General features: G+C 41.5%; 1 protein-coding gene across 1 annotated transcript; it reads right to left on the bottom strand.

The window, feature by feature from the left end:
* Positions 1-3,846: 3,846 nt before the first annotated feature.
* On the bottom strand, positions 3,847-11,911 carry foxl1 (forkhead box L1). The gene has a single exon (XM_085168631.1). The coding sequence runs from the start codon at positions 11,613-11,615 to the stop codon at positions 10,446-10,448; it is 1,170 nt and encodes a 389-aa protein (XP_085024757.1). The 5' UTR covers positions 11,616-11,911; the 3' UTR covers positions 3,847-10,445.
* Positions 11,912-13,249: the final 1,338 nt, after the last annotated feature.

Genomic DNA, 13,249 nt, shown 5'->3' with positions numbered 1-13,249 from the left:
CAAAGTAGCCCAGAGACTCCGGCACACTGGCTGTTAAAATCACTGCAAGGTGACAGAAACATGGTAACAAGGATTTTAAATGATTACTAAAAATCATAACGTGGAATGTAAACAGCTCGGCTTGGTTTAAGCTGCTTTCACACGTGAGCTCCAGCCGGGATTTGGCAGAAGCAAGCCTTTCAGAAAATGTTTTAAACACTTGTTTTTTAAGGAAATATATTTTAAACAGTTTTATGTTGCAGTGCCCAATCAAAGTTAATTCAGACAAGACTTAAAAATATCCACGCCAGCATATATCACATCCCCTTCACTGCATTAGGTGTTGTATCGTGGACTGTGGTTCCCTCTTTGGGTTTCAAACTTCTTATTCTTGATGTTGTTCTCTATTATTATTGAAATGTACTTGACTGGTGTACATTCAGTTTATAAGAAGCACATTTTCCTTAATTATTTGTATAAATAAACCTCTAATTATTGCTTCATGTTTACTGAAAGTGAAAAATAGTTTCTTTCAGTGCAGACCTGATTACTGCCAGACCCACTGAATCAATAAATCGCTTAAATAGAATCTGTTTTGACAAAGTGAAGCCCGCTAAAAGATCTCAAAAGGCAACACATCGCGCCACGATCAAAAGAACCAGCTGAGAAACAAAGTCGGTGACATCTATCAATCTGGAAAGAGCTACAAAGCCATTTCTAAGTCTTTGGGACTCCAGAGAACCACAGCGAGAGCAGTTATCCACACGATGGTGGAAACTTGGAACACTGCTGAACCTTCCCAGGAGCGACCGGCCTTCCAAAATTACTTCAATAGCGCATTGACGACTCATGCAAGGGGTCAGAAAGGAACCCAGAACAACATTTAAAGACCTGCAGGCCTCACTTGGTTCAGTCAAGGTCAGAGGTCATGAAAAATGGCCTCCATGGGAGAGTTCAAGGAGGAAACCACTCTGCAGTGGTTTGCCCGAGACTTCTGGGAATATAGTCTGTGGACGGACGAGACAAACAGTGAGCTTTCTGCAAGGTTTGAGTCCTGTTACACCAAACGAACAGCATTTCCTAAAAAGATCATCACAGCAACAGTCAGGCAGGACGACTCGCTGTAACTGATGGAAACATGATGGGAAGTTGGACCCTTTACACACGTGCAAGACACGGACGTGGTGACAGCACTTATTCATTTGGACATTCGGTTTTACTGGTTCCTGTCTTCCTTCTCTCACCCCAACCGGTCGCAGCAGATGGCCCCGCCCCTCCCTGAGCCTGGTTCTGCTGGAGGTTTCTTCCTGTTAAAAGGGAGTTTTTCCTTCCCACTGTCGCCAAAGTGCTGCTCATAGGGGGTCATGTGATTGTTGGGTTTTTCTCTGTATCTATGAAGCGCCTTGAGGCGACTTTTGTTGTGATTTGGTGCTATATAAATAAAATTGAATTGAATTGAATTTTACGGTGGTTTTACAGTGGGACACAGATACTCCCGCTCTGCTGTCACGTCCACTCTCCTTCCCTCCGACTGTCACTGTGAACATATAAAGAGTCACAATCACATTCACATCCCAGCACACCTGTTCACCCCGCCCCCGCCCCTCCCCGGGAGCTCGCCGCGTCACCCCTCCTCTGCAGCCAGCCAGAGACCACACCCACGCCACACGTGAATTCTGGAGGATGTCCGCCCATCAAGTGCACTTGGCTTATGCACGAGGACAATGATCTGAAACTCAAAGTGTGGACTTAAATCAAGTTGAGATGCTTTGGCGTGACCTTAAACAGTCGTTCATGCTGGGAAAAAAACCCCAAACACTTCTGCAAAGACTCATTACCAGCTATCAGAAACACTTGACTGCAGTTCTCAGTGCCGACGGTGGTGCAACCTGTTATAGGAGCAGTTACTTTTTCACACGGTGCAGGCGGGATTCAGATGTGTTTTTTCTTAACAAGTGAAAATAAATGGAATTTATTCAGGTTATCATTGTCTAACATTAGATTATAATTTGTTTGATGACCTGAGAGCATGACAAATACTAAACAATCAGGAAGGCGGCATACACAAATCATACATTATTATTATTATTAACCTTTATTTAACCAGGAAGATCCCATTGAGATTAAAAACCTCTTTTTCAAGGGAGACCTGGCCAAGATAGGCAGCAGCAGATGTCTCACAGTTACAGAAATTACTCAAACACAGGCAGCAACAACACACATGCAACAATAAGTGAAAGAATACAAATAAAATAAAATAAAATAAAATTCAAATAAAAATAAAAAAGTCAGTTAAAATGACAGTCAATCTAATTGAAACAGTTGCATGTTATGGACTTGGCCTCAAGGATTCGTAGATTAGATTTAAAAGCACTTAATGAAATGAATTCAGTCATTTTCGATTCCTTCCACATTAAAGCTTATGTAAAATCGTTATTCTATATATACACACATACAAAAATTGTAGCATAGTTCACTTCAGTTGAGTTTGTGTTGGTCAAGTTACTTGAAAAAAGTAATTAGTTACTAAAAACTTTACTTTTCTTACTTTACTTACTTTTTATTACTTCTCCCAAAAAAGTAATTTATTGATTACTTATTTTCAAAAGTAATTAGTTACTTAGTTACTTTTTAAAAACATGATACACAACCTGAATACGTAATAAAGTGATAGATCTTTCAGCCCAATTCTAATTTTTCTGCATAATCCATCATTTAAAATGTAATCAAATGGAAAAGTCTCTTTTTAAAACTTGTTTTATTAGTTTTGATCTTTTAACTTTATGCATCAAGCAAAAATTTAATTATCTGCAACATTTACTGACTGGAAAGAATTTGTTTAACATTTCAACGTATTTCCTGCAGATTCCAGCACATAAAATAATTATTTGTGTGTTTACACTCACTCTTTCAAATAGATGCGAGTAAAATAAATAAAATCAAAGACTCAGCAGCACTGAGTCCTGTCGCTCTTAAATCTGTTGTCACCTGTTTAGCACGAGTGGGGCGGGTGGAGGTTTGCCGGGTGCAGCAGCCGTCATGTCAGTGGGGGGATTCGGGGGTTTCTCTGTGAACGTCACATTCCCGTAGCAGCGTGCTCGGTGTTTGCTCAGATTTGAAGTTTAATTTTTCGCTGTAGAAAGATGTTTTCTTCCCACGCAGTGAACAGCAGACGCTAATGTTTTTGTCACTTTTTACGGAATCAAACTCAAAGTAATGTGATTACTTCCACGCTGTAAATGGTGCATGGTCGTACTCTCTCCATATTATCCATTGGTGTTCTGCACTTTTACATGAAACACTCTCACAACCAAATCATGACGGTAACGCAGCGTGCTTACGGGAAAGTAACAGTAATCTAATTACTTTTTTGCAATAGCGATCCCTTACATTACTTGTTAGTTGAAAAAAGTAATCAGATTACAGTAAGCCGATCCTTGTAACTACACAGGACTTTAGCCGTTACTTGTAACGCGTTACTGCCCATCTCTGATTAAGTTGAACTTTTGCTGGCACTGAAACCTCAGTGTTCACACACACTTGTCTCCGTCCTGGAAAACTCCTGCACACACGTCAGTGTAAAGGTAATATCTGAGAATGAAACTTTGCCCTGATGTTGGTAAGAAACGTAATAAAAACTGTTCTTTTCAAGCAGCTCGTGCACACAAAGGTTACAAAGTTTCTCCATCACTGTGCATGTGCATGTCGAGATTAATTCACGTGCTAATTAAAGATGAATTTATATTTTACTATACGGCAGTAATATTAGTAAAACGCATCACACCAACAGAGCTAAATATTGTTAGGCTGAACAGAGTGGTCTGTATTATTATTTGAGTTTAACCCTGCTTTGGTGCTTTGATCAGCTCTAATCCTAACTCTAATCATATTAAACACATTCACATATGGACAGCATGCTTGTAGGGTTACCATGATATGCAACACGTCCATGTAAGTTCGCAGATACACACTTCAGAAAAAGAACTGCAGCCTGAGACTCCAGAGAAATATGTATTATTTGATTTGATTGACACACCTTTGCACCACATTGATTTAATTAAAGATTTATTGAACTATTATTATTTGCCGCGATAACAACTGAGTTACGCAGTTTGGCTAAAGTCCTGTGTAGTTAGTAGATGTAGCCACAGTGATTACAACTCAGCCTGAGGAGAGAGAAAGAACATGTGAACCAAAAATCAGGTCAACGGTTTTATAGTTGAGAAAAATTAGACATGAGGCCAGGATGAGCCAATAGAAAACAAAGAAGCATTTCATAATTTAATGAGAACCCTATTACAAAAATATGTTTAACACCGGAGAGCAAAGTTGCTGTTGACACATTTTACTGTGAGGCTGAAGCAAATGTTAACTTGTTGGTGGAGGAAAGGTTCGATTGTTTCTTCCAAGTAACAATTTGGAGATGAAACAAACACGGTAAACTCTGCATGCCCATTTGATTTTATTGCTCAGGCAATAAAATCATTTCTGTTCAGTCTCTCCTTTGTGTCAGACAAAAGTCGTTTTTCAGCATTTGTAAATTTTGCATTCACTTTCCTGGGACGTCTTCGTGGGCCGGCCTGAAACCTTTTCATATAAATATGAGTCCATTTTGCTGCTCCGTGCTGTACGATGGATTATTAAACAGAACAGTGATTCAACCTGATGAAAGCTTTTACATTTAATGTTCTAAACACACCAACGGTCTGGTGGGTGTTTCTGCTCTGTCAGACAGGAAGTGATGCCTTCTCTTCTGCTTCGTTTGGATTCAATAAAAGGAAAAAATCAGTCCTGACCAAGGAAACATGCGTTACCTTTATGGCTGGTAGAAAGAAAAAGAGGGAAGGAAGAGGACAGATTAAAGAGATTTTAATTTGACAATAAGAATAGAAATGTGAAGACATGACAACAATCGAAAATGATTTAAGGGTTAGACTGTTTTTATTTCTTAGAAAACACAGAGACAAAAAAACAGAAAAGGAAAAACAAGCTCAGAAACAAAAAATGACACAAAGCAACAAAGATGTGAAAAAAACCACAGACACAGTGATCACAAAATGTCCACAAAGAGACAAAAAAAAATGCAAAACCACTTGAAACTGATGTAAAACAAACCCAAAGACAAAGAAAGGGACGTGAAAAAGACACAAAGTCAGACATCAAACAACCACACACTGACCAAAGTTAGCTGCCAAATAAAGACACGTTCAGATGGATAAAATAATGTGATAAGAAGTTAAAATGAGTGAAACGATTACAAAAAAGACGAGTACAAACATAAGCTCAAAAAGCAAATGCAAAACAGATGAGCAAAAGATACAAAACTACCAGATTTAGTCTCAGAATGACCCACACACCAAAATGAGACACAAATTGACCAAAAAAAAAGACAAAAAAGGACGTCATAGACAAACAAAAAGACCACAATGATGTACAAAACACATAAAAAGCCATAAAGAAACACAAAAGTAGACACAGAAGATGCACAAAAACAAACACAACGGTATGCAAAATGAGGCAAGATGCATTTATGGAAACACAGAGCCGCAAACCACAGGGTGGGATGATTAGTGGGTTTTTTGTGGGGTTTTTCCGTCTGCGCTGCTCTTCTGGACGGAGTCACGAATCCAGTCACGATTTTAGTCAATCCAAAGACGATGTCACTTTGACTGACGGGTGACATAAAGGACAATGACGAGCTCCATTCAAAAGAAATGTGTCTCATAGTTGCTCTGATGAGCAAATCCTGCATAGTCCACAATCCTAAGGCCTCTCACAGGAAGGGACTGGAAGCCACCTCCATGTCCCTGCTGCTGAGTTCAGCCGGTGCCAATGCTGGCTCCGTGCATGTTAAAAATCTGTGACCACGGCCCATCAGCAAAGTTTGTTTTCTCGCATAATAAATAGAAGCGACAGGATTTCCCTTTTGTCTGAGTTGCTTTCTCAGGAGGATCTCTTACTGTTCAAACACTCACAGACACCATCAGATAACCAACATTTATTAATCTGCTTTGTTTTCAGAAGACTTTGGAAATCGCTGGAGGACGAGGAACCAACAATTACACTGTTTATGTGTCGGTATGAAACGCACCCAGACCTCGGAGAGCCCGAGCGTCGAGTCCAGTCACTCCTCTTCTTTCCACTCCTCTCTCGCCATCTTTCCCTTCTGAGGTTTTTCATCATGTTTTATTTACACGTCCGACCAAAAGAATCCTATACACAGGAAATGCTTGTGATTGTGAGTTCCTCTCCTCAAATGTGGGCAAGTTTATTTATTTCAAGCAAACATTCCTGATTTGCACAGCGCTAGCCTCAAACAGTGCAGCTTTTTCAGCGGAGTGTGAGTCTGAGCAGCGGGCCTATATTTAGACATGGCTGCTCTGTGTTTGTAATGATGCTGTCAGCACAGCGCTCTGATTTCCTGCAGGTGTCATTCTACAACAAGTCGCTCACAGACCCTCGTTTGGGACTTTCAGCACTATCAGACCTTAAAAGGCTTCTCATTAGCTATTTATGACTCCCGGTCCAGAGCAAACGCAGGGTTACCATTCAGCTGTTAGCATTAGCATTAGCAGTGAAACCAGGAAACACAAGCTGTGTCTGTACATTAAACTCGTCACTTCTTCCGGGTAAGCTGAGCCCTGCTGAGAAGTAAACCTAGAAATCCTTCCACCCACAGCTGCTGTAGGTAGAAGTTAACATATTTGGATTAGAGGCTGGAGTGCTAAGTTATCAGCTAATGCTAGCAAGCTTGGTTATCAAGCTACGATCATAAACTGTTTGGGGGCAACAGCGGACACAAATACCTGCAGCTCACAGCAAGTCATTTTATTTGTCAGATAATTCAGTAAAATGGTCCAAAAGGCTCCGGCAGCACAAACACCTCCAGGACATTCAGTTCAGTGACTCGATGTAGTTTTTAATCCAGCCTGTAAATGTCGTTATTTCTGCTGTAAACATGAACATGTTACATGAGAGTTGCCTCATTTTTGAGGAGACGGCCTCAAGTGGACATTCGAGGAACTGCAGTCTTTGGCACTTACATGACCTTGTTGCTCCTGCAGGTATGAAGCCAGTGACTACAGTCAGTGCACAGTGAAGAAGACTTATGAGGTGATGTGTCACAATAATTCTAACCTTATTTTAAATCTTAATGTTTGCACGTGAGGTGTTTTATTTTTTAAAGGCAGGAATGCTAAATACTTTCTTTCAGTCTAACATGGATAAAATCAGGCTGTAAGGATGAGAGATACTTGAAATACAAGAAGTCTCTTTGTCTCCATGATTTAAAAAGCTTCAGCAATAAGTGACACTTTTGTTTCAAAAGCTGTAAATTGTCAAGTGAATAACAACCTTATAAAAACGAGTGCGTCAGCCACACGTCATCCAGCAGACAGGAAGCAGGACAAATGCTGCGTCCAGCTTAGTCACTGTCGTACCGCCTCTGAGTGCACTACGGACTGAAGCGTTTAGAAAATCATGCAGGTTGCATTTTAATAACAGATTGCAATCATGGCAGAAATGTGTTCGTTTTCAAACACTTTCCAGGATGTGTTATATTAGAGAACCCCCCACACACACACACACCACAAAACGCCGTTCATTTTCTGTCATTAAAAAAAAATACAGATCAAAGTTATTATGTTACAAATTGCAGGATTGCAAAGGACTGATGTCCTTATTATCTCCACAGAGGGGTGGAGATAACAGGGCTGATTCTTCTTCTATAAGTTTACTCAAAACGTTCTTGATACATTTGAACATCTGAAGCTGTTTTTGGAAAAATGTAGAAGTGATTAACTTTTGTTGTTGATCCAGTTCCAGATTTAATTATTTTTGGGAGAATTCCTCCATTGAGAGAGCGCTCAAAATTTCTTGAATTGAAAGAAGAGAAAGTGGAAGAAATCATTTTGATATTCCCGAGGAAACGGTCACACTCCAGCCCGGATCTGTGTGGATGCAAGGAGGGAATTTACAGCCTGATGCAGACTGCTCTAGCTTGTGTATTAATGGAGCAAACAGACATAAGATAGATTGGAACAAATGATGATAATTGTTTTGTATAAATATAGAATTAAATAAACATGAGGCTGTGTTACATAATTCTATATGAACACATGAGCGTGAATAAAATATGTGGAGTGTGTTGAGCTGTTAGTTCTGTGAATGCTTCAGCGTGTCGTTGCGTTTACCTGCGTGGAGTCACAGCTGCTGGTTTGGAGAGGAATCATAAGTCATAAGTATTTCACACTTTTATGATTTAGTTTTAATATTTCAGATTTATAATGAGAATTTGTTTTATTCATTTGCCTTTCGTGCTGTTTGAAGTTTTAGCTTTAACTCTTAATGTAACAATATAAATGAGAAAAAGGTACCAGAATTAAAAAATACAAAAAGTTTAAACATGAGAAAATTATTATATCGGATTATTACTGTTTGTTTGTTGTTTGGTTCCTTTGAGTTTTAGATTTTTTTATTATTATTTACTGTGATTTTTACAAACTCATTCTTGATGTGGAAACAGTTGAACCAAAAAACGTGTTTCTAAATATTGTTTGCAGGTGAGCTCAGACTCGGTCATGGTCAGCGCTGCAAACAATAAAAACATGCCGTTTCTTTTTGTAGTCCTAGATTTGGTGAATTTGACAGCTGCAGCTGAAACTCTGGATTATGTGAACTTCAGTAAAACAAAGATTTTCCCCATTTTCACTGACGGACGGTTCCTGGTTTTCTGGGTGTTGATTAAAACACACTTTGAAACACAAACTTAAACAAATAAGCTCAGCAGAAAATAAAGCACTTCAGGTCTATGTATTTAACTTAAACTGTGCTAATATATCATCGTCATTAGGCTGAAATGATAAATAAACTGTGGACTTTTGGGGGCGCCTGGGGGACCTGGTGTTGCCACCGTGCACAGGGTGTACCATATGACTGATTGCACTGATTTAAGCAGGTATTTATGAGAACACCATCACACACAGATCTGTGTGGCTGTGCCAAATATATCCACACATACAGTATGTATAAATACTGGTAAATTACTTTAAGCTTCACCTTCACAAGGTCACAATCCAGCCTGGACGGCTCTATAATCAAACGCTTTGTGGGCAAAAACTGAAACCGCTGGTTCCAAACATAAAAAGATCTAAATGCTTCAGACTCTGGATGAATGCTGCATGTGGAAGAAACTATATGGATGTCTCTTACTGATCATAATCGTGATCTACAATTGTTTTCTGTGCTCGGCACTGTTCATATGAATGCTTCCTCCTCCACCTGGAAGCCTTTTGATTCCTTTTATCACATCGCACTGCATTTCATTGCGGTCGATAATCTTTTCTCACCGTATGAAATGCAAAGGGGGGCCGGTCCTCAACAAATACCAGGGAGCAGCACAGCATGATGTTTATTTATAAAGCTGCCCTCCAAAAACTGCCCGGCTGCCTCTTCTCTCTCATTCCACTGAAATAAAGCGCCATCGCCGCACATTCTTACTGCCGCTCAACTTGGAAAAACATGATTTAAATACGTTGCTGTGTTCACAAATATGAAGTTACATTCTCTGATTTCCCCAGAACATTTTCATGTTTTTTTATTAATAGATTTTTTATGAATTCTGTAAATGCACAATGTATCTCTCTGTTCTCAAGCGGTGCATGTTTTTGATTTCAATGAAACTTAGTTATAATTTTTTAGATAAGCATCAACTTTTAATAATGGAGTGTCTGTCTGTGTCCAGTATTTCAGTTCTGTTGCTGCTGATGCCCTGATATCGGTTTTATTTCATTTTTTAAACTCATAAACTTTAATGAAAATGAACAAAACCAAACACGTCGTCTCATTTTTCTTAAAACAAAACGGGGGAAAACAGAGGTGCAGTTTTCCAGCAGTGTTTCTATTTATTCTTTCGTACCACAATTTAAAATAAATCACGTCAACATTTTTGGCTAAATTTTATTTTGCAGTAAAATAAATGTTCAAATCCAGAGCAGAGTGGAAAATAATAATAGGTTTTGGTTACATCATTACTGAGTACTAAACTTCATATTGTACGGCATCTTCAGGCCCAGTCACGACAATTAAACTTCCTTTTTAAATTACGCACTGTTCTTGCTTTATGGGGTTTCACCATCATGAGTAAAGTGTAGCATATGAGAATATCCGTAAATATTTACATGGCAGGGACGACATCCTTTTATTGTAATGAGCATTATGTTTTGTGCAGCCATAATTTCTGAGGAGCAACAGATTTGGGAGGAAAAAACTGAATATAATCACAAACCTGAAAATGACGCATGCGTAAAGATGGAGATAAAAGTCTTCTTGACGCTCTTTGTTCATTTTTGTCCGAACTTTAAAGTAGATGATGGCAGAGATCCTGTTTCGTGTCTCTGCGTGTAAAGCTAAACACAGACTTTACACTTTTACGCGTTTGGTGCGTAAAACGCACGAAAGTCTGCCGGTCATTTAAAATGCAGCACTTTGTCAGGGTAGGAGAGCGACAGGTAAGAGCAGAAAGGGAATCCCATCTGGTACAACTGATGCTGACGCGCGCCGAGGACCACGGACGCGCTGAAAGCCGGATTTTGGCCCTGTGCGCATGTCTCGGCCGGCAGGCCGAGGATGCTGCCTCGTATTTCGTCTTCGCTCTTTGCTAAAATGCTGTCTATGCTGAAACCTTTGGATTTGTCCCTGCTCAGTGTGTTCCCCTTCGGCCTGTCTGGCGCAGGTGCGGCCAAGTTTGTGTTTCCTGCGCAGCTGACGGTGCAGAGAGGACCTCTTTCTCTTTGGCTGAACGCAGACTTCCTCTCCTCTGATTTCGGGTCAAGGGTCTCGTCTGGGAGATGAGCGTCGTCCGTCCACAGCGCGGCGCGTTTCGGCGCGGAGCACGGCTCGGGCTGTGGGGCGTGAAGCTCCCTGCCGGCGGCCTGACTGCTGTGTTGGTTGGGGGGCACTTTAAGTCTCTGCGTGGAGGGGCTCTGCGGCTGTTCCGCGTGATTCAACTCGCCAAGAATATGTTTCCTGTCTGCGGGCGTCCTCGCCTCCTCCTCATCCCTCGCGGGTGCTTCTGTTACCCTCGAGCCAGCTTGATGTTTCGGGGAGGTCTGAGGGTCCCTGGGTTGCCCGGGGGCCTTGGTGCGCTTGTGCCCGGTGGCTTTGGAGTCCAGAGCCTCCTGCTGACACTTCGCCTTTCTCTTCCTCCGGCGGTAGTTGCCGTTTTCAAACATATCCAGACACTTGGTGTCCAACGTCCAGTAGCTGCCTTTGCCCGGCCGGCCCTTCTCCCGGGGCACCTTGATGAAGCAGTCGTTCAGGGACAAGTTGTGACGGATCGAGTTCTGCCAGCCCTGTTTGTTGTCGTGATAGAAGGGGAATCGGTCCATGATGAACTGGTAGATGCCGCTGAGCGTGGCGCGCTGCTCCGGTGCGCTCTTGATGGCCATGGCGATGAGCGCGATGTAGCTGTAGGGCGGCTTCTGCGGGGGCTCCTGGCGGGCCGGCACGAAGCTCAGGGCGGTGGGCACGACCCCGCCGCTGTCGCCTCCGTACAGGTAGATCAGCGGGGGGGCGGAGAGGCTCAAAGCCGAAGATGTCACTCCGAGCGACGGCAGACGGCCGTGGTAGAGAGTCATGACGCCGGGAAAGCCGCAGTGTGTCCCGGGGAAAGTTGAGCCTGCTCCCGCAGCTCCACTCCTCCACTGACTGACTCTCCAGCCTCATGAGGGCCCCAGAAAAATGTTAATAATTGTTGTACGTTTGCTGTGTTATGTTGACTTTGCACTGGGAAATAAATTGTCCATCATAAACAGTCGGTGCTGCTCTTAGCCCACCCACATTAATTAAAATTTCATTGCGCTGAAACTCCCTCATGTCCCCCTCCTCTGCCCAACAACCAATGAGGTGCCGGGTTATTCCCTCATCTGTTTATAGAATTAGTCGCTTGATAAGTCTGCCCACCCAGGTTGAATCAAGCTGTGTTTATTTGGAAAAATTTCCGGGCACCCAATACATAAACGCACTGATGTGCTGTTTGAAATATCACGTCCACCCCTGACGCTCAGAGTTGCTCACACAGAGAGAACAAGCAAACATTGCCGAGTCCTTTCTGGGAGTTGCTGTGAGTTCACTCGAATGAAAACAAAGTGTATAAAAGGGAAAATAACTTAAACAATTTCTCTTCACTCGTGTCAGACTCTCGTTTTGCTTCCAGTCCAACACAAATGACGCAGAGGGAACATTTCTGCAGCAAACTTCATTTCAAAGAATATCTGAGCGCATAAATCAGGCATGGCTGACAATATAATAATAATGATCAGCTTAACAGGAATATAAGTACTTCAGGCTGACAGCTGCTCCAAAACGATTGACTGGGTTTTGTAGGTGGCGTTAAAAAAATAATAATTATATGATTCCCACAAAAGTTTGTATTCGCTCAAAATTTGCAACTTAATGCGATCAGCTATATTTAATGTTGAGATTATTTTTATTAAAACATTTCTTGATACCAAGCAGTAAGGTACAAAGACAATATTATTCTTATTTTTTTATTGATTGAAAGATGACACAAGAAAATGGGGGCATGCTTACACAAACAATGCATAAATCTAGGAACCTTAATAAATTACAAGATTAACTTATTACACAAATATACAAATTGCATTTCCCAAAAAGAAAAGGAACAAATTATTTTAATTTGCCTTTGTAATGTGTTCAGTTTTCAGCCCACTGTCGATTCTTCCAGTTCATGTCTGTCTTGTATAAAACCAGGGGCGATTCTAGAACCAAACTTTTAGGGGGCTCAGCCCCGGTCATATTGTCATGCGAGCCCGTTCTCACTCCCGAGGCGTAACATGCCGACGTTTTGTCACGTCCCGCGGCGTTCCTGAGGAACGCGAAAGGAGACCTTCGGCGTTCTTATGGTACGCGGCGGGTTATGGCCGAAATCCAGTGCAATGACGCTCCCGCGGGAATAGACGTTCCAGCCCTGTATTCCAGCCCTAAACCTAACCTTATCCCTAGCCCTAACCATAACCTTTTTCCTGAGCTTAACCAGGACTTTAATGATGTTAAATAGCGTGTTTCTAAGCGATTTAAAGAAAAAGAGCGAACATGTGTAGATTGAGTCCATACGGTTCTCATATTTCCTCATTTTTCCGAGGTCGTCATTATGAACGTGGTGGGTAGCCGAAAACGTAATATGTTGACGATTTGTCACCTAGCGTAAAATGTGACGCTTTGGGAGTGAGAACGTGTTGGTCATGCATAC

The sequence above is a fragment of the Neolamprologus multifasciatus genome, chromosome 7 (assembly GCF_963576455.1).
Source record: "Neolamprologus multifasciatus chromosome 7, fNeoMul1.2, whole genome shotgun sequence".
NCBI classification, from domain to species: domain Eukaryota; kingdom Metazoa; phylum Chordata; class Actinopteri; order Cichliformes; family Cichlidae; genus Neolamprologus; species Neolamprologus multifasciatus.
Note: the sequence above shows the minus strand (reverse complement) of the source record. Positions and strands in the feature narration are given on the sequence as shown.